Source organism: Chenopodium quinoa, unplaced genomic scaffold (genome assembly GCF_001683475.1).
Source record: "Chenopodium quinoa cultivar QQ74 unplaced genomic scaffold, ASM168347v1, whole genome shotgun sequence".
NCBI classification, from domain to species: Eukaryota; Viridiplantae; Streptophyta; class Magnoliopsida; order Caryophyllales; family Amaranthaceae; genus Chenopodium; species Chenopodium quinoa.
In genome coordinates this window covers 5,812,324-5,831,757 of record NW_018745454.1, presented here as the reverse complement: position 1 = coordinate 5,831,757, position 19,434 = coordinate 5,812,324, and the positions used below count along the sequence as shown (strand labels likewise).

General features: G+C 36.1%; 1 protein-coding gene and 1 long non-coding RNA gene across 3 annotated transcripts; one reads left to right on the top strand and one right to left on the bottom strand.

The window, feature by feature from the left end:
* Positions 1 to 2,374: 2,374 nt before the first annotated feature.
* Positions 2,375 to 3,079, bottom strand: LOC110714415. Its single transcript, XM_021892924.1, has one exon. It carries the CDS (start codon positions 3,077 to 3,079, stop codon positions 2,375 to 2,377), a length of 705 nt encoding a protein of 234 aa, XP_021748616.1.
* Positions 3,080 to 5,202: 2,123 nt separating this feature from the next.
* Positions 5,203 to 18,139, top strand: LOC110713982. 2 transcript variants are annotated; one of them, XR_002510094.1, is made up of 4 exons: positions 5,203 to 6,728; positions 6,846 to 6,921; positions 7,017 to 10,259; positions 17,273 to 18,139. It is a non-coding gene; the product is annotated as an uncharacterized LOC110713982 (long non-coding RNA). The 2 variants fall into 2 exon arrangements; XR_002510095.1 differs by lacking the exon at positions 17,273 to 18,139 and having other exon boundaries at positions 5,203 to 5,503; positions 5,766 to 6,728; positions 7,017 to 9,026.
* Positions 18,140 to 19,434: the final 1,295 nt, after the last annotated feature.

Genomic DNA, 19,434 nt, shown 5'->3' with positions numbered 1-19,434 from the left:
CCTTGTCCGAGTAGCCCAGTAGCCTCTAACTGATTGTTATAGTCTAGTACTACTGCTTTGAGCCTTTGCTTCCCAAATCCCTACTTTCTGGATTTTCAATTGGACACACATCTATAATATTATTAAAACACAATGGGACAACATGCTAACGACATATGTCACAATTCCCTCGATATGATTTGGCAGCACATCATCGCTACGAGTCACCCTTATGTGTCACTCTTTGTGTCATATATCACTCTAAAATCTTCATATGTATAACCTTAATATGAAGAGTTCTTAGACCGTCAACGGTCGTAACGTGGTGGTCGTTATTAAGTTGGTCACAAAAAACAAAATTACGACCGTTTGACGATCGCAATTTTTTTGCAACCGTTTTTAGTATTTTCAACGGCCGTTTGGAAAACGGTCGCAAATAAATATAATTGCGAGCGGTATAGTCAGCGGTCGCAAAATTGGATTTAGCGACCATCTTAAGCCGTCGCTAAAATTTTTTTAAAAAAAAGAAAATCACCCCTACCCCGTATCCAGCCTCACCAACCCACCGCCACTACAAACCCTATTCACCTTTACCCACCACCACTGCCCACCCTAAAATACTACCAGCCACCCCGAATCACCTTCAGCCACCCCTAAAACACCTTCAGCCACCACGAAAACACCTCCAACCACCCCGAATCACCTCGAAAACACCTTAATCCACCATGAAAACACCTCCAAGCCACCCCAAATCACCTCGAAAACACCTCCAGCCACCCCGAATCACCTTGAAAACAACTCCAGCCACCACAAAAACTCCAGCCCACCCCGGATTCACACCCCTTTCCCACGAAAACCCAAATCAGCCACCACAAAAGCCACCCGTAAACCGAATTAACCAACAATCAAACAAAATAACATGAAAACCCAAAAATTAGCGAAAATCAAATCCAAATATAACAAAAATAAAACAATTTCACTTCGAATATCAAACCCTAAAATTGACGAAAATTAAGCCACAAAATTATCCAATTAAAAAGTACCCGGAAATCAAACCCAAAAATCAACAAAAAAAAACAAAATCAAACCCAAAAAGAAATGAAAATCAACCAAAAACGAAACAAAAATAAACCAAAAACACGAAAACATACCTCAAACTTCGAATTTTACCTCAAATTTGGTTTAATAAGGCCAAATTCGACCATGAAAAGTCTAGATCTAGAGTTTTCATAGTTGAATTTGTAATACCCCATATTTTCATACGTATTTTCTAATTAATTAATTAAGAATTATTTTATAAGAAGGGTATTTTAGTAAAATCATTATTTGGAGCCAAAATATTTGAATTTTGGCGTCAAATATAAGTATTTAATCATTTGTATAATTAATTATTTTCGGATTTCTAAATTAATAATATAGGTTTAATTTTTTTTTTTAGGCCGGTCCATACTTTATTATACTAACTATTTCAAGAGAAATATCTAATATACATTATATATTTAACTAATTTTGATATTATCTAAAATATTTATTTATTCAATTATTTTATTATGATTTTCGTTTATATTTAAAAAAAAAATTGTGAACGTGAGTTATCATGTTTTTAAGTGTGATTTTATCACCTTAGTTTGTTAATAATTATTTAACTTAACCTTTAATTATCTATCTCATTTTGTTCCTATCGTCCTTCTCCCAACCATATGTGTATCCATTTAATTTTTTTTATCTTTTAACCAACCTACTAATCTAGACCAAATGTTACTCAAATTCATTCAACAATTTTAAACTTATCATGTTCTTATTCTAATATCATTCCACTTTAAACTCTATCCTTTCTACACCCTTAACACTATAAATAGACCCTTAATTCTTCCCACTTATTCACATCAATTCTCTACTTTTCTTCTCCTCTTTTTACACAAATCATCCCGTTTATCTTTGAAGCCAATTTTCGGGCATTTTTGGTCAGTTTTGGGGTATTGACATTTCACAAAATATTGTTCCTCTCGAAAAATCCTTGAGATTAGGATCAGAATCACCCAATTCGAAGTTATATTAAAGGAGTTATAGCCTCCGCAAGTTCTGCCTATTCTTTCCAACACAAATCCAATTCTTCTCTTTTCCTTGGTTTCTTATCTTTTCTTATTCAACTATTATTATTATTATTATTATTATTTTTTTTTTTTTTTTTTTTTTTTAGCAAAGCGAGCAATTTTATTAATGGTAATCAATCTCCACCAAAGTGTATAGGCTTTGGGGAAAAGAGTTTAAACAAACACGTTCCTTGGAAATACTCGTATTCCACCTCGCAACATAATGAGCCACGGTATTCCCTGCTCGCTTAACATGAGTACAAGAGAAAGAATTAAAAGTATTACATATTTGCCTAATATCATCAAACAGGAGAAAAATTGGAGCTGCTCCAACCACTTGATTCTGAAACAGCACGGGCAACAGTCAACGCATCACACTCAAGGATCACCTCCATATAACCCAGCCTTCGAGCTAATTCAAACCCATACCTTGCAGCCCCAGCTTCAGCAAGATCGGGTGACCAATTCGCATCTATTTTCTTCACAGCTGCAGCAAGTAATACCCCCCTACTGTCACGTATAACAGCCCCGAATTGAACCCCACTTCCATTCATTAAGTGAGCATCCACATTCACCTTTATAGCATTTGATGGTGGAGGAGACCAATAAGAAGGAGATTGCATCGCAGACCCCCTACAAGCCCCTTTGATTTTCTGGTTGTAAGTGACATAATCTGCACACAACCTCACAAAGCCTGCTGCCATCATAGACGCTTGAATACCATCTGCCCCTTCATATATGTGGGTGTTTCTGCAATGCCAGGCCGCCCAAGTCAAAGCAGCAAATACTTGCAGGAGCTCACTGTCAATTGTCTTATACATCCAAAGAAGTCTGTCAGCAAAGGAAGAGAGAGGAGCTCTTGCCAACAAATCACAAAAATCACTTACATTCCAGATCTCAGCAGCATATCTACACTTAAATAAGGAATGCATAATTGACTCCTCACCATTTCCACATATTGGACACACACTCGTCCCAGCAATGTGTCGCTTGTGTAGTACATCCATAACCCCAAATTGGCCCTTGCACGCCCTTCATAAAAAGTGAGACAGCTTTGGTGGACCTCTGATTCTCCAAACCACATCCCACACATCTTTCTCCCCATGATCATGATACAATTCCCATGTACGCAGCCTTCCTAAACGCCCCAGCCAGTAACCACTTCTAACAGTATATAAACCCGAGGAATTAGGCCACCAAAAACGAGTATCTCTCGAGGCAACGATGGGTAGGGGTATATCAAGAATAGCTCTCCTATCTTCTTCCATAAAAGTATCATTTAGCATGTCAACCTTCCAGTTTCCAGTAGTAGCATCCACCAAGTCAGCCACTCGCAGATTCAAATCACTATTTTCATTCGGTGTTGGGACAGAATGAGCACCTTGACCAGAGAGCCAGGCATCTTCCCATACCTTGATGTCGAGACCGTTCCCAACCCGCCACTGTAATCCCTCCAACAGTAAGGATTTCGCACCCCATATGGACCTCCAACTATAGCTAGGATCATGACCCCTAGCCGCATCAAGAAATTCTGAATTTTTATAGTATCTAGCCTTTAGAATTCCCCCCCCCCCCCCCCAGCAGAGGGCTGCATCCTGTACTTAAGCGCCAAGCTTGTTTAGCCAATAATGCTTAATTAAAACATTTCAAGTCCCGGAAGCCCATTCCACCCATAGCTTTGGATAGACAAAGGGAATCCCATGATTGCCAATGCATCTTGCGCTCGGTTCCATTCGATCCCCACCAGAATTTTGCAAAAATCGAATGAATCTCATCTACCAAAGACATTATTATCAATTTTTATTAGGTTGCCACATCTCAAAGCAAGAATGACATATTAAAATTCATACTAGAATGCGCGCTAAGAATGACACGTTAAAATTCACACTAGAACGCGCGCTACGAGCCTCCCTAGTGTCCTATAAAAGCACCAAGACACAAATAAGAAGTGCTCCTTATGAACAGTGTCATGCCGATATTACCCTTGATATTTGCCTTTAATTTTCTTATCTACAGTGGGTGGACTATTTTGCACTTCAATTAATTTACATGTGCACATGGCTAGTTTAGTGGTTCTACCTTTCCCTGTGTTTTCCTTTTTGTACTATAGTCCCTAGTAAGAAAACCCACACTTTTCTCTCTCTTTCGCACTACTCATCAGTCTCTCTCCTCCGACTCAAGTTAAGAGCTTTCTCTTTCAGCTTCTTAGAGGGTGTTTGTTTAGGGGATAAAAAAGGGAAGGATAACAATAAAAGATGAGGATAGAAGAAAAGTAGTGTTTGTTTAGAAAGATAAGGATTAAAAGGGGGTTGAGGATAGGGATTAAAACACCCCCTTATTCCTTCTTTTCTATAACTAAGGGGATGGTATAAGAGGAAAAAAATAAGAAATAGGCTTAAATTACCAAATTATACTTAATAAAATTAAAAGGATAAGGAAAAGGGAAGAAGTTAGTAATGGTGTTTTTATAATTTTACTACTTATTCCTAATTTATTTTTCATACTTATCAAACATGAAATAAAAATTACGTAGGATTTATCCTTGTCACACCTAATTCTCTACCGAACCGGCCCCGGTTAATATGCCATATTAACAAACTTTGTTAATATAGTGGCATTTTCGCAATTATGAGCACTGGATCGAAATATTTTAATGGTATTTTATTATTTTGGTGAGGTGGATTTAACTAGGCGTTTCCTAACTCTTGTAAAACCCCGTTTCTTCTTATTCAACCTTGGTACTCTCTCCTCTCTCTGATAATCTCAACCTTGTAAAACTCATCATTTTCCTCTTCCCTTCCTTTCTCTTCCCTCCCCTTCTTTTCCCTCCCACTTAGTTTCCCAACAACAATTAAAGCAAACAACCATATGATTAACCATTGGTTTAAAATTTAACAAAAATTTTCGAATCGCTTATTTCCTCTTCAGTGAGAAAATAGCCACCACACCGCAATGAGAAAATTGGTGTACAGATCCATCCGCCTACCACCTGTTTTAAACTTGTCCGTTAAATTGATTGTTGAAATCAACTGATAGGTCCCATATCATCACCTTACTTCTCCCGAATTGTAATTACTAAAGATCTGCAAGATTACATGAGTGATATATAATTTGGGGGGGGGGGGGGGAAATAGGTCAATTATGCGGGAATTGAATTAATTTGCATGTAGTGTAACGTTTCAATTATTTTAGATTATATTTTGCTGAAATTTGCTTTTTTTGCCAACCTTTTGATGATATAAATAATAAATGTCATAAGTTTGGGCATTTAGAATTAAGCTGCAAGCTTCTGAATTTTTGTTAATAAAAGTTGGCAGAATTGGATTTAATCCGAGTATGGAAGCCATTGATTTAGACTTGTCCAGCATAAATTGTTTGAAAGAGTTCTTGATCGTAAAGGGATAAGCAGATGGGCACTTATTAACTGGGTGGTAAGTGATCCCATACATGTTTTATTTTGTTCTAATCTTCAACTAATTGCTATGACTAGGTTAAGTAGCATATATTGTCAACCTTGTGAAGCTGGCCTTATCAAATTGAGAGGAGGTTGACTAATTGATAAGAGAGGAGTTTTAACTATTATCAATTCAAGACATGTTTGCATGCATAAATTTTGGAGATGCAAATATCTTTATAGTCATTTTTGCTTGTCTTGATGTGGGCAATTTAATACTATTTTGCCATATATGTCAGGTAATGGGAATGAGTTTATAGTGTTTACATGGAGAAAGAAGTGGTACAACACTTGCAGAAATGGAAGGGTAAATCAGGAAAAGAGCTCGCTGAGGATGACAATTTCCTTAGCAGAACAAACTGTTTTTAACAAATGACTTGTAACTCTACATTTGAAGTCTTGAAGAATTATAATGCTAATGTAGTTTCTTCGGATGATGTGTGTTATGTGTACAGCACCTGTAGAAACAGTTATTAAGGTGGTGGTGATCAAGGAGATTAAGGCTTCACAATAAGCCATGCAGCTAGACCGATTGGCAGCTATCGACAAGTACGAAGAAGAGAAAGAAGCTGCGCTTGAAAAGTTTGCAGATTTTTTTCACCAGATACCTTAAGAAAAACTCTTTTTCACTGTCAGCTTCTTTGATTCAGGCACAGCTGAGGTAAACTTACTACTCGAAAGACTGAATGAGTAGGTTACAGTGTCTTCCAGTGGCTATAGAGTTCTCATCGTTGGTCTTGAATGGAAGAGCTGAATTGTATGATATTTGGTTTCGTGTGGAGAGCTTGTATGATATTTGTTTGAGTTAACTAACATTCTATCTTCAATTGTGTTAAGTTTTGATGATGTTTGTTGAATTAAGTGATATGTCGCTGCAACAATTTTTGCTGAATTCCCGCAATAAAGTGAGATTAAATGGAGGTGTATACCTCACCTCAGATTAAATGGAGGACAGAAAGCTCAGAGTTTGCATCAATGGAAAGCTTGAAGTATGCCGCTTCAATGGAGGAGAGAGGAGAAAGAGATAGTAGTGTCAAAAATTCATTTTGGCGGAATTTCTTCTTCGTTGTTCCAGTGGGAAATTTCAGAGATTAGTCACTCAACCAGTCAACCCAACTCCAACAAAGACTGAGCTAATTAGATCTTAACACAATTACCAAATTTAGTTGCATTGCCTTGATTCCTATAAATCCTATAGCAAGGTAACTTAGATTGCTCCAGGCACTTCTCCAATTTTTCAATTCTTTTGGGATTATTTACAATTTGTTAATTTTACTTTGGGTTTTGATTAAATTTTTCCTTTATTTTTGTTGGGTTAGTTCATGAAGTTTAGTGGTCTGGTGCCATCTTATGAAATAACACTCAAAAGAGAATATCATTCACAAACTCAATGAGGTAATATTTTTGTTTTTAATCTTCGAAAATCGATTTCACAATCTGGGTTGTTCTTTGATTTTTTCCGCGGCTTGTTTTGTTTTATTTCGGTGAAGTGAGGAGAAAGAAAGTTTCTAAGTGTTTTTAATGGCGACCTCATCACCTGGCGTAGGCATGGAGCTCAAAATTAGCATCTTGGATGGAGTGGTTGTGGGTCATATACTGGTGTTCTCTCAAAATTGTGCTCGATCTTCTGATCACCTCTGGTATGTTCTTTGATTTTACGTTTGCTGAACTTTAGTTACCAATTTTTGAAACCCTCTTCTTCTTGTTTATGTTTGCTGTATAAATTAACTTAGACCTAGGTTGAATCGCTGCACTTATAAAGCACGAAGCTGATAGGTTGTTCATTCTCAACAAATCAACTACTAAAGTCATCTTCTTTCTCCAAAAAAAACACATTTTCTCTCAGATTTACTTGCAGATGGGGAGCTACTGTAAGATCTTTTTTGCACTCATTTATTGCATTTTGTTTCCTGTAACTTGATGTTGTAGTGTTGTTTACATTCTCTTAACATTACTCATGATTTCATGGAAAGCATAGTGCATTTACTTTGTGTCAACGAAACTGAGAAGCTGAAGGAAGGGTAGGGGGGTGGTTCTTGTACATGCATAAATATCTTTTAGCTCACAAAAAGTTTCAGATGCCTTGTTTGTGAAGTTTTGACAGTTGGATGAACTTAGATACTCATTAATTAGATGAATCATGCTCTATTAATTTGCAAAATTCTATTATATGTTGAATATTTAACATTGAGGGATTATCTTCTTAAGTTGTCCTTATTAGCTTTTGCTCTTATATCTCTTAATTTACAGAAAGTTCAAAGAATTATCAACACTTAATTATGAGTCTTTAGGCTCTAGAGTACAAGTAGTTGTACATGTATTTTTCATGTGATCTATTTTGCTTTTGACTTAGTCCTCATGTTGATGTTCAATTATGTGTGGTGGAAGACTATGCCACTGGAGAAAGGTTTCAACAGTTTGCTATCCAACTTTAATAACCTGAAAGTTTGGTATCCAACTTTAATAACCTGAAAGTTGACTTGAGAATCTTCTTCAGGAAAAGGAGAACCTTCAAGCTGAGGTATCTAATTCTGTTAATATCCTTGGTATATTCTTAGCTAAATATTTTCTTACAAGATTCTTTTGTTAATTGGTCAACTTTACATTAGGTTCAAGGGTAAAAAAAAAGTTTAGTTAAGTGATAAGTATTCTGATCAGATAAGTCGCTACCCAAGTGAAATCCACAACTAGAATAAGTCCTCCTTTAGGAATTCAATTTGTTCTTGACAATGGCTATATAGTAATTGGCAGTTAGCACAGACAAGTTGCTTCTTCTAGAGGACAAACGGAGGGAGATCAATCTGAAACACCAAACACACACATGCATCATCAAAAACAGTCCAAGAAGATCCCATTATTGAATTTGCTTATGAGAGTGAGGATCACCTAGCATCAGTATTAGGCTGCAAACATGAACACCTGAGCTCTGTCAAGAGCAATGATGATATCCCGCACTATGTGGATGTTAGTCATTCTCCTTTTTAGTGAGCTCTCTCAGCTCAAGGCATGAATTCTCTTTTTATTATTATTAATTAATAACAACCTCAAGTTGGAAGAATTCTTTTATTTTTAAAATAGATTTTAGTTGTTATCCTTTGCTCAACTGCGAATTAAGGGTGAAATAAGAAATACTTTGATATAGTTACTAAAGAAGGTAAAATGGGGTATGAGGCAAATAGGATTAAACTTACTAAACTGTTCAAACCGTATAACATGAGCTAGATGGAGGAAGAGGTAACAAAAAGCTTTGAGGAAGAGTGTTTAAATGGAGAAAAAAAAATGGGAAAGAGGGAGAAATATGCAAGAGAAGATACAGAACAATGAAACGGAAGGAAAAATTGAAGAGAAATATGAAACGGAAGAAAAAATTGAAGAGAACTATGTAATGGAAGGAAAAATACTTCTTTTGGTTTGTATAACCATACGAGAGAGAGAGAGAGAGCTATAAGTTATGAAGTCATTAAAAGGGAGACAGGAAAAGGAGAAAGAAAGAAAAAAAAGGAACGAGAGTACTTTTTAGGGTGGAATTGAGTAAGGAGATGTAAATATTGTAGAAACTTTCTAAAATACTCAAAATCAGAAAAGACTTATCGAGCCTTTTAAACCCAACTTGTTCTTTTTGCAAAAACAATTAATCTTGATGACATCTTGTCTTCACTAATGTATAATTACCTTGAATACAGTAATGATAGGTGTTTTCATTTCAACAATACATGTAAATGGACTCTGTTTAATGAGTTAATTCAGGTTTCAGTTTACTCGTGGTTCTTTTCAAGATACATACTTATGATTGAGGATCATAGGATATGAAAATTATGATGAATTTGCGATTCACTTTTGTATTTCTAGAAGTTTGGTTAGAAAGCTGACAAACTCCCTAAAATGATACGGACTGGTATTTTTATTATCTATATACAGGTCCAACACATGTTTAGCAATTAGCAGAGCTGTTAAGGATAAGTATTGATGTTTTTTCTGAAATCTGCTGTTTTTTATGTGTGTAATTTTTCTTATCTATATTTTTTCTGAGTTCTCCTCTTGGTATATCATAATTGGCACTAACATTTGTAATATAATCAAGAACATTAATATAATTAGAACATTGCTAAAATCGGTTAAAGAAGAAGCATCATAAACTAATTAGGCTGTCAAGTGCTAAAAGAAAGCCATAGTCGTCTCTCTGGGGTCGAAGAAGCTGTCTATAAGAACATCAAAGCCTGTGAAAAACCATTATCCTTTTACCAAAACCCGATTGATTTATGCAACTACTATTGTGGTTTTCAATTCGGTACGTTTTAGAGAACATAAATTGATGGGTTTTAAACATAATTTGGCCCAAACATAAATAAAAGCTAAAAATAATGGAAAAGCTGTTAATTGTTGTGGTTAGTGGAGGTTACATTGGTCTGGAGCTTTGTAAATTCAACAAATTAGATGTCTGTATGGTGGTTTACTCTGAGACTGATTGTTAATGATGATCATGATCTTATCATCTTGATTGTTAATACAATTCAGAAGGATTTGAAATCTGATAATTATCTTGTGGTTTCTGCTTCTTTGAATGCGTTTTGTCGATTGATCAATGAGAAGACTATTCCTGTGGTTTTGCCCCAGCTTGTTGACATGCTTAATCACCCTAAAGAGGTTGTTAAGAAGAAGGCTGTTATGGGTTTGCATCGGTTTTATCAGCAGTCCCAGTCTTCGGTTTCGCACCTCGTCTCAAATTTTGCAAGGTGAAAAGATTTCTTTCTTTCTTTCTGCATTATGTGAATTATGGGTTTGAATTGTGGATTATAATGTTTATTATGATTTGTAATTTTGTTAAATTAGTATAACTGTGCAGTATAGTAGCATTTGTGTCCTGAAATAACTGGAAGAATTTGCATGTCCATGTGTGATGCCCTGGTTAACTGAAGTGAAAGTGAACTTCTATCTGGTTTTAGCATTATATCAGTGGCTATTGTAATATGCCTCTGATTTAACACTTCAAAAAGGTATTATGCTTACTATTTCCAACACTATTGATTTAAATAAAGGTTTCTTGCTGTCTCAATGATGACAAATGTCATAGAGAGATCTAATAGAAGAGAGAGGGAAGCACTGATTCTCATTTAATTCACCGAGCTCTGCAAAGCAGCTTACATTTTATATACAATGATGCTCAACGGTAACAAAACACTAAGGACAAAGGAATAAACAAAAAGGACAGCCCACCATTCTAAATGGCAGCTGGTACAGTGCTCACAACAAGACAAGAAAAGAGAATAAAAGAAACAGCTAGGAAACTTCCTCTCATCACTCCCCCTCAAGCTTGGTGTGGAAGATCAGTAACTCCAAGTTTGTTCAGTAGATATTGATGTTGTTGTACTGGCAGGATTTTTGTTAAGATATCAGCAAGTTGCTCTGAGCTGCAGACATAGGTGGGCTTCACTGAACCATCTTGAACTCTTTCTCTCACAAAGTGTTGATCAATTTCAACATGCTTGGTTTTCTCATGCAACACTGGGTTTGAAGCTATGGATATGGCTGCTTTGTTGTCACATCTCAAGATTGCTGGCCCAAGGTTTTTGATCCCCAAGTCCTTGAGCAAAGCATTTAACCAAGTTACCTCACAGATTGTGAGAGCCATTGCCCTGTACTCTGCCTCAGCTGAGGATCTGGCCACCAAGGATTGCTTCTTAGCCTTCCAAGACACTGGTGAATCTCCCAAAAGAATGCAGTAACCTGTTGTAGATTTTCTAGTGATAGGACATCCAGCCCAGTCACTATCACAGTAGGCAGTGAGTATAGCTGCTGACTCACTAGCCAGCAGAATGCCTTTGTCAGGGGAACTTAAGAGATATCTTAACACTCTCTTAGCTGCCTGAAGATGCACAGTAGTAGGAGCTTGCATGAACTGAGCTAGCACTTGAACAGAGAAGCTTATATCAGGTCTTGTGATGGTGAGATACAACAGTTTTCCCACCTCTGGTAAAAAATCTCCCATATCAGGTGTGAGTTTAATGTGAGTATCCATAGGGATCTTCACTGGTCTTGCTTTTGTCATTCCAAATTCTTTGATCACATCTAGAGCATATTTCTTTTGAGATATGAATATTCCTGAATGTGAATGTTCAATCTCCAGACCCAAGAAGTATCTCAATTTGCCAAGATCTTTCATTTTAAATTTCTTGGACAGAAGATCTTTCAAGTTATCTATTTCTTGTTGATTGTTCCCTGCAATCAGCAGATCATCAACATAAATAAGAACAGCAACAAATCTGCTTCCTGACTGTCTGGTGAAGAGAGAGTAATCTGCTCTAGACTGAATGTAGCCAAAGGATTTCAGAGCTTCAGTCAGCTTGGCAAACCATTGTCTGGGTGCTTGCTTGAGTCCATACAAGGATTTCTTCAATTTCAGCACTTGATTTTCTGCAAGCTCCCCCTGATTTGGATTGATAGGCAGTCCAGGTCCCACATATCCTTTTGGAATTTTCATGTACACATTCTCACTCAATTCTCCATGAAGAAATGCATTCTTCACATCCATCTGGGTTGTAATCCAACCCTGCATAGCTGCAACAGCTAACAATGACCTTACAGTGGTCATCTTTGCAACTGGTGCAAAGGTTTGATCAAAGTCAATCCCTGGTCTTTGTCTGCAACCCAAGATTACCAATCTAGCTTTCTTTCTCTCCACAGTTCCATCTGGATTCAACTTAGTTTTGAAAATCCACTTGCTTCCGATGGCCCTTTTACCGACTGGCAAAGTTGTATGTTCCCAAGTTTCATTTGCTTCAAGAGCCAACAGTTCTTCATTCATAGAATCATAGCTGTTATCCAAGTTGGATCATTTTTTGCTTCATTGAATGAGATTGAATCAGCTTCCTTGGTCACACTTGCCAAAAAGCAATAGAATTCTGAGGACACACCGACATTACTATCTTTGGCTACATTCAAGCTCAGCATTGAGAGCCACTTTCTTGTAATCCTTCATCCAGAAAGGTTCTTGTCTTGGTCTGGTAGATTTTCTAATCTCAGGCTGCTGAGTTTGTGGTTCTATGTGTTCTGACCTATTTTGTGAAAGTGATGGTGGTGGGTTGTCAGCAGGAGAGCTAGGAACTTCATCAGTATTTTGTGTGACACTATCAGAAGCAAGATGTATAGGTGACAAGTCTTCATACTGCAAAGGAGAGGGTGTTTGTGGTGTATCTGTGGGAACAGGCTGAAGAATGCTTTTGAGAGTGGCATTGTTGTAAGGAAAGATGTGTTCATGGAATTTTACATCCCTTGAAACAAATCTCTTTTGAGTAAAAAGATTCATGAGCACAAAACCTTTGGTATTGGGTGGATATCCTAAGAAGATACAGGGCACACCCCTAGGATTAAGTTTGTCAGGTTTTAATGTGGGATTATAGGCAAAAGCCAAGCACCCAAACACTCTCAGTTCATCATAGGCTCGGGGGTTTTTTGTGAAGCTTTTGGAAAGGAGTTTGATTAGCTAGGATAGGTGTAGGTAGTCTGTTAATTATGTGAGCAGCCACAAGAACACAGTCACCCCAAAAACTCAAGGGAAGACCAGATTGAAACCTAATTGCCCTGGTAATTTCCAGCAAATGCTTATGTTTCCTCTCTGCTCTTCCATTTTGTTGAGGTCTCTCAACACATGAAGTTTGATGCACAATACCACATGCAGCAAATAGAGGGTTTGCCTTGGTGTCATCTAACTTAAGGGCATTATCAGACCTAACAGTCTTCACCTTCCTACCAAACTGAGTTTTTGCATAATTCACAAAAGTTTCAAGAATGTTCAAAGCCTGAGATTTCTCTTGCAGAAGATATATCCATGTATATCTACTATGATCATCTAATATAGTTAGGAAAAACCTAAATTTTCCCTTGAAATTCACCTTGTAGGGACCCCATATGTCAATGTGAATAATCTCAAATGGAGATTTTGCCACTGACTTGCTCAACTGAAATGGTTGTTTGACAAATCTAGCCATAGGGCAGGTTATACAAGTGCAGTCATATGACCCCATCTGATCAGCTAAGGCAGGAATCAGTTTCAGTTTAGGTGTGGGAGCATGCCCAAGTCTGTTGTGCCAGAGTGTGAACAGTTCTACACTGGTATGAGCTTCACTAGAGGTTGCTTTACCACCAAAGGCAGAGCAAAGAGCTTTCAATTTCACAGAATCAGCAGGACTGTCTATGAGATAATATAACCCATTGTGAAGTTTTCCCAGACCCACAATTTTTTGGTCACTATTACCCCTTATCAAACAAAAACCAGAATGAAACATCACATTACAATCATTATCTCTATTCAGTTTATTTACACAGAGAAGATTATGTTTGAATGTAGGCACTCCCAGAACACCTTTCAACAATAGACCATCAGCAAGTTTTATGTCACCAATATGAGATATTTTAGACACAACACCATTAGGCAAGTTAATGCTAGGGATATTGTTAACCAAAACAGAGTTTTTCATAGCATCAATTTTATATGTCATATGATCAGAAGCTCCCGAGTCTATAATCCACACATTTCCATCAACAGCAGCATTACAACATGTCACCATACCACCAAATATATGTTCTAACTCATCATCAGTTTCAACTACAGCAGAGGATGAGTTAGCATTCATACCAGAGAATTTCTTCAGAAATTGGTTGAATTGAGTTGCTGTGAAGGTTACTGATCCAGCATCTGAGGAGCTTTCTGGGTCTATCTGTCCCATTGCAGCTACTTTGGTTTCTGTTTTGGGCTTGCCCTTCCCTTGCTGCTGTCTTCTGGACTTTGGATGCCATTTTGGGTATCCTACCACCTCAAAGCACTTTTTGGCGTAGTGTCCTTTCCCACCACACACATTGCAGACAACTTCAGAGTTTTTGCTAAACATAGCTGCTGTTTCTACCTCAGGTTTCACAGATTTGAGCACTTCTCTCTGCGATTCCTCTTGTCGTTTCAACAGTTGGAAGAGGAACCATTAGTAGGAGCTGACTTCTCTGAGGCCCGTAATCTTCATCAAGTCCATTTAGGAACTGGAACAAGCGACTCTCCTCCTGCTGCCTTTCCATAGCCCGCAGGAAAGCAGTAATGTCTGTACCCGTTGTGGTTATGGTTGGCAGAGCACTCATCGCTTCCAGTTCCTGCCAGAGACTCCTCATGTTGGTGTAATACTCGTGCACCGGCGCACCACCTTGCTTCAGCCCATACAGATCTCTGCTGATCTTGTATTTGCGCGACCCATCTGTGAGAGAGAACTGTTTCTCAAGGTGTGACCATATCATCCTTGTTGTGCTCAGGAACAGTATTGAGCTTTTGATAGAGTCCGACACCGAAGCATGAATCCACCCTATAACGGTGGAGTTGCAGGTGTCCCACAACTCCGCCTTGACAGAGTCATCAATTGGGCGACTTACGCTCCCTGTCACAAACCCGAGTTTGCGCTTTGAGGACAGAGTGATTTCCATCGATCTTCTCCAGGTCCGATAATTGCCAGATCCAGTGAGCTTGGAGACGGCAATGGTATGAGTACCATCAGAAGGATGCAGATAGAGTGGATTCGTGAAGTCCAAAGAAACATTAACGTTTGTTTCTCCAACCATTTGGATATTAAGGAAGATGGTTTCAGCAAATCTAGGTCAAAATCAATTTGGGAATTTCAATTGAAAATTTGCGAAATTGCTCTTCGAATACAGCAAGGCTTCCTACAATCTACAGCTCTCAATATCTAATTTCAAAGCAACCTGGCTCTGATACAATGATGACAAATGTCATAGAGAGATCTGATAGAAGAGAGAGGGAAGCACTGATTCTCATTTAATTCACCGAGCTCTGCAAAGCAGCTTACATTTTATATACAATGATGCTCAACGGTAACAAAACACTAAGGACAAAGGAATAAACAAAAAGGACAGCCCACCATTCTAAATGGCAGCTGGTACAGTGCTCACAACAAGACAAGAAAAGAGAATAAAAGAAACAGCTAGGAAACTTCCTCTCATCACTCAACTAATTACATCTTAAACATTTTATGTATGCAGGTGCAACTAATTACATATAATACATGAGAGTAGAAAACAATAATAGCAACATCCTAGGTTTTCCAATCTAAAATTATTTCTATACACTTTGAATGTATCACAAAATCTGATTTTGTGAAAAACAACTTCTATCTTTTCTTATTTAATTTCACAAAACAAATGTCCTTTATTTCAAACAATCCAGGGCAAAGAGACAGACAGTGAAAAAGATATTTGCTTCTTTATTTCAAACAAATGTCCTTTAATGATATTTGCTTCTCCCACGAAAAATGGGGGGGAAACCCCCACTCTCTGCAAAAAATGAAAAGTTACAAAGATGCTATGGATTTCTGCAATCTTATAGACCTGGGATATATAGGGGCTAAGTATACTTGATTGAGTGGAATTCCATGTGCAGCAAGGGGGAAGTTGGGGGAGTAATTGATTCAATTTGAATTTCATTCCTGGAATCAATTTCATGAAGGAGAGAGAATAAAATTTGGGGGAAAAATTAAAGGCTTAGGGGAAGAAGGGAGGTATCCGTGGGAAAATAGAGGAAAGAAAAAAAAAAGTCACGTGCCACCCCAAGTCAACGCCGGAATAATTTGGTCAATTTCCTCTTTCCGATGTCAAGGTCCCCCGCCGCAACCAAAATCGTTTAAAAGGTCCTTCTATGCCACTTTCGATTTATAAGGTCCTTCCTTGCAAACAAGTCCATTTAAAAGATCCTTTGATGGAAATTTTCCTTTAGTTAAACGTTGTGTTACTCACACTCTTCATTTCATCTCAAGTACCTATGCCCAATCTTCAACAACTCCAATAAAGTTATAAACAGAACGTGCATATAAATTTATCGTAAAATGGCCAACTACAACACTTGGACATAATGTACCAAAGTATGACATGAGTATATATCATCCGGGAAATTAATGATCAACTTGAATGAGTTAATTTACCTGATCAGAAGTATCATTTCGCTTATTCTTAATCATGAAAAGGTTGTCTCCGCTAATGTTGTCACCAAAATGCTCAATAAACTGTTGCTTGGTCATGTTAATCTCGTCATCTGTTACTAGATAGCCTCGATCATTCAGCATTTGCATTACAGTTTTCCGAACTCTATGGAGTTTCGTAATTTCTTCATCAGAGGACGACATTTCCTACCAAGAATGCCCACAAAAAATAAATTTGGGGTCACTTTTGTACGAAACACCAATTAGTTTATGCCGATTCATAACAGCACAGAATTGGAAATTTGGCATGTAGAATCTAGATATAGCTAATTAATCACACATTCACACTAACATGTCATAGTTCAAAATTCAAGTCGATACTAGCTAGATATTAAATGAACCCTAGACGAAATAACAAGGACCCCATAGACAAAAATATTGTACGTATTGGATTGTAATTTTGTAACATACTATACGAAATACTGTTATATTCTACATAAGAGTTACGTATAAACATACAATTTACAATTGTATACTAGCAGAATCGCAAAAAATGTGAACTTTCAATATAATACACGGGTTAATTACAAAAACTAACTACAATCAACCATAAATGAAACAATATTGATGTTAGAGAAAATGAGTAATCATAGCCAAAGAAACATTAAGATCGGACCTTTATGCATTAGCATCAAGTATTTTGCATGGGTTTTAAGATTAAGCTCAAGAAATTAGTCAAAAAATAAAAACCAAAAAAAATTAAGTGAGAATTTTTCTTACAGGAGGGTTTGTAATAGCGTCAGATTCAGGCGGCGGCAGATAGTGGAGAAGGCAGGAGAGAGATTAGAAATGCAAAATCCCAACAATATTATCCAAGCTCCTACCGTATGAAGTATGAACCACTACTTGTATGATTTACAACATTCTCCGTATGATTGCTCCTTTCACAAATGTTTTATTGACCGTCACATAATTCAAGTGTCACATGAAGACGGATTATCCATAAATTATACTCGTAATTCCTTTATTTTACTTTTGTAGAATAGAGCAGTAAATGCGCATGTTACATGTGTCATAACTTGGCATGCTATATTTGGAGAGTTTTTTTTTAGTTTAGTCTTATGTCACAATTTTAATTTTTGTCAGCATTAAGAAAGGAAAATATGTAAATAAATATTTTTTAAAAAATCTAAATGTTTGCACACTATTAAAAAATGACAATTAACATGAACGAAAGCAAATAAATAATGAAACATAAAAGACATGATTTCAAAAAAAAAAAAAAAAAAAAAAAATATTAAAATACATACTTGTAATTGTCTTAATACTATTCATAAGTGTAAAAAGGTAGGATGAGTGTGTAACCTTGTCTTGACTGTATTGGTAAAAATTTACCCTACACCGACCCTAGTGTAGGGTGTTCTGCCTACACCCCTATGAAGCTACATTGTTTTGTAGCTAGGTAGGGTACTAGGGTGTTCTACCTACACTCCTAGATTTAACAAGTAACAACCTTTTTTTTCTTTTTTCTTCCGTTATTAGTTTCTTTTTTTTTTTCTTCCTTTTTTTTTTTAAATTCCTTTCTTTACTTATTATTCAAGCTATGTATATACTACCTCCGTTAACTATTATTTGCAACAAAAGGATATTATTCGTGAGATATAAAATATTCTAGTATATGATTTTAAACCCACATTTTCTCTCTCCTTAATTGATCTTTATTTGATTTTAATACATTCATTCTCTCTCCTATCATTGTTTTTATGTCTTATTTTATTTCAACTAATTTTTCTGCTTATTTTCTCTAATTTTGATACTGACTGTTGCGCATCAATGGCTATTTTATTAATCTATGTTTGAGAACTGCCTAGATTTTTGTTGGTATTTAATTTCTTTTCTTTTTTGTTGTCTTTTTAATCAAGTTTATAATGCTAAATATATGTTTTATCATATATACTTATGTTTGTGATATAATAATTAATTAATGTTCATTTTTAAAGTGATAAATGATCATTTGTGTATACGGTTTTGTTTTGATAATATTATATGTTAAAATTTTAAAATTTGACCATTTGTAGTTTTGTTATTGAACATTATGTATTAATGATTGATCATTTTTAAAGCTATTTATGATCATTTACAATTGTACATTATAAATTTATGCAGTGGAAAAAAAAGATAATATTGTTTATGAGAAGCAACAAGCTCTAAAATTTATTAATTAATAATTGTTGATCAAATCTGCGTTGTAACTAATTTTAAGGTGATTTGTACTTGTATTGAAATTTTAGATTTCTTAGGATTTGCTTTTAAGTGCCGTTTGGCTATCTTTTATTAACGAAATCTTTGTTCAAAAAAAAAATAAAAAAAAAAAACTAGTGTTGAAATGAACCAATTTTCATGTGTAAAATGAACACGGATGAGTATGACGCGACAATCGACATGATATTAATTAAAGTCGTTCAATATAGAAATGATAATTTGTTATTATATAAATGAACATATAGTATATTGCAAATGACCATGAAATTAAAGATGTTAATCAGCTAACATAATATATATATATATATATATGGGGGAGCCCTTAGGATTAACTACGATTCACGTAATGACATCAATTAACCCGAAATTATTTTTCATAAATTCGGTAACCAACCCATATTATAATAACATGAAACGGAGATAATATGATAATAATACTATTTTTTAAAATAAAAATAAATAAATAAAATAAATAAATAAATAAAACTTTTTTGTTCTTTAAAATGTCTCCCTCACACTTATCATAATTCACGAAATCACGAGTGCGTCTCTTTAGTATAAAAGTCCTCTCTTTAGTTTATAAGTCCTCAAGTTGTATCACGTATTTGTCATCCCTCTTTTCCATAGCAGATCATGTCTTATTTTGAAGACTTTAAAAACAAGCGAATATAACTTCCTTGTA

Coding starts and splice junctions, on each gene's coding strand:
- LOC110714415 (XM_021892924.1), bottom strand. CDS start 3,079: ATGGATGTACTACACAAGCGACACATTGCTGGGACGAGTGTGTGTCCA.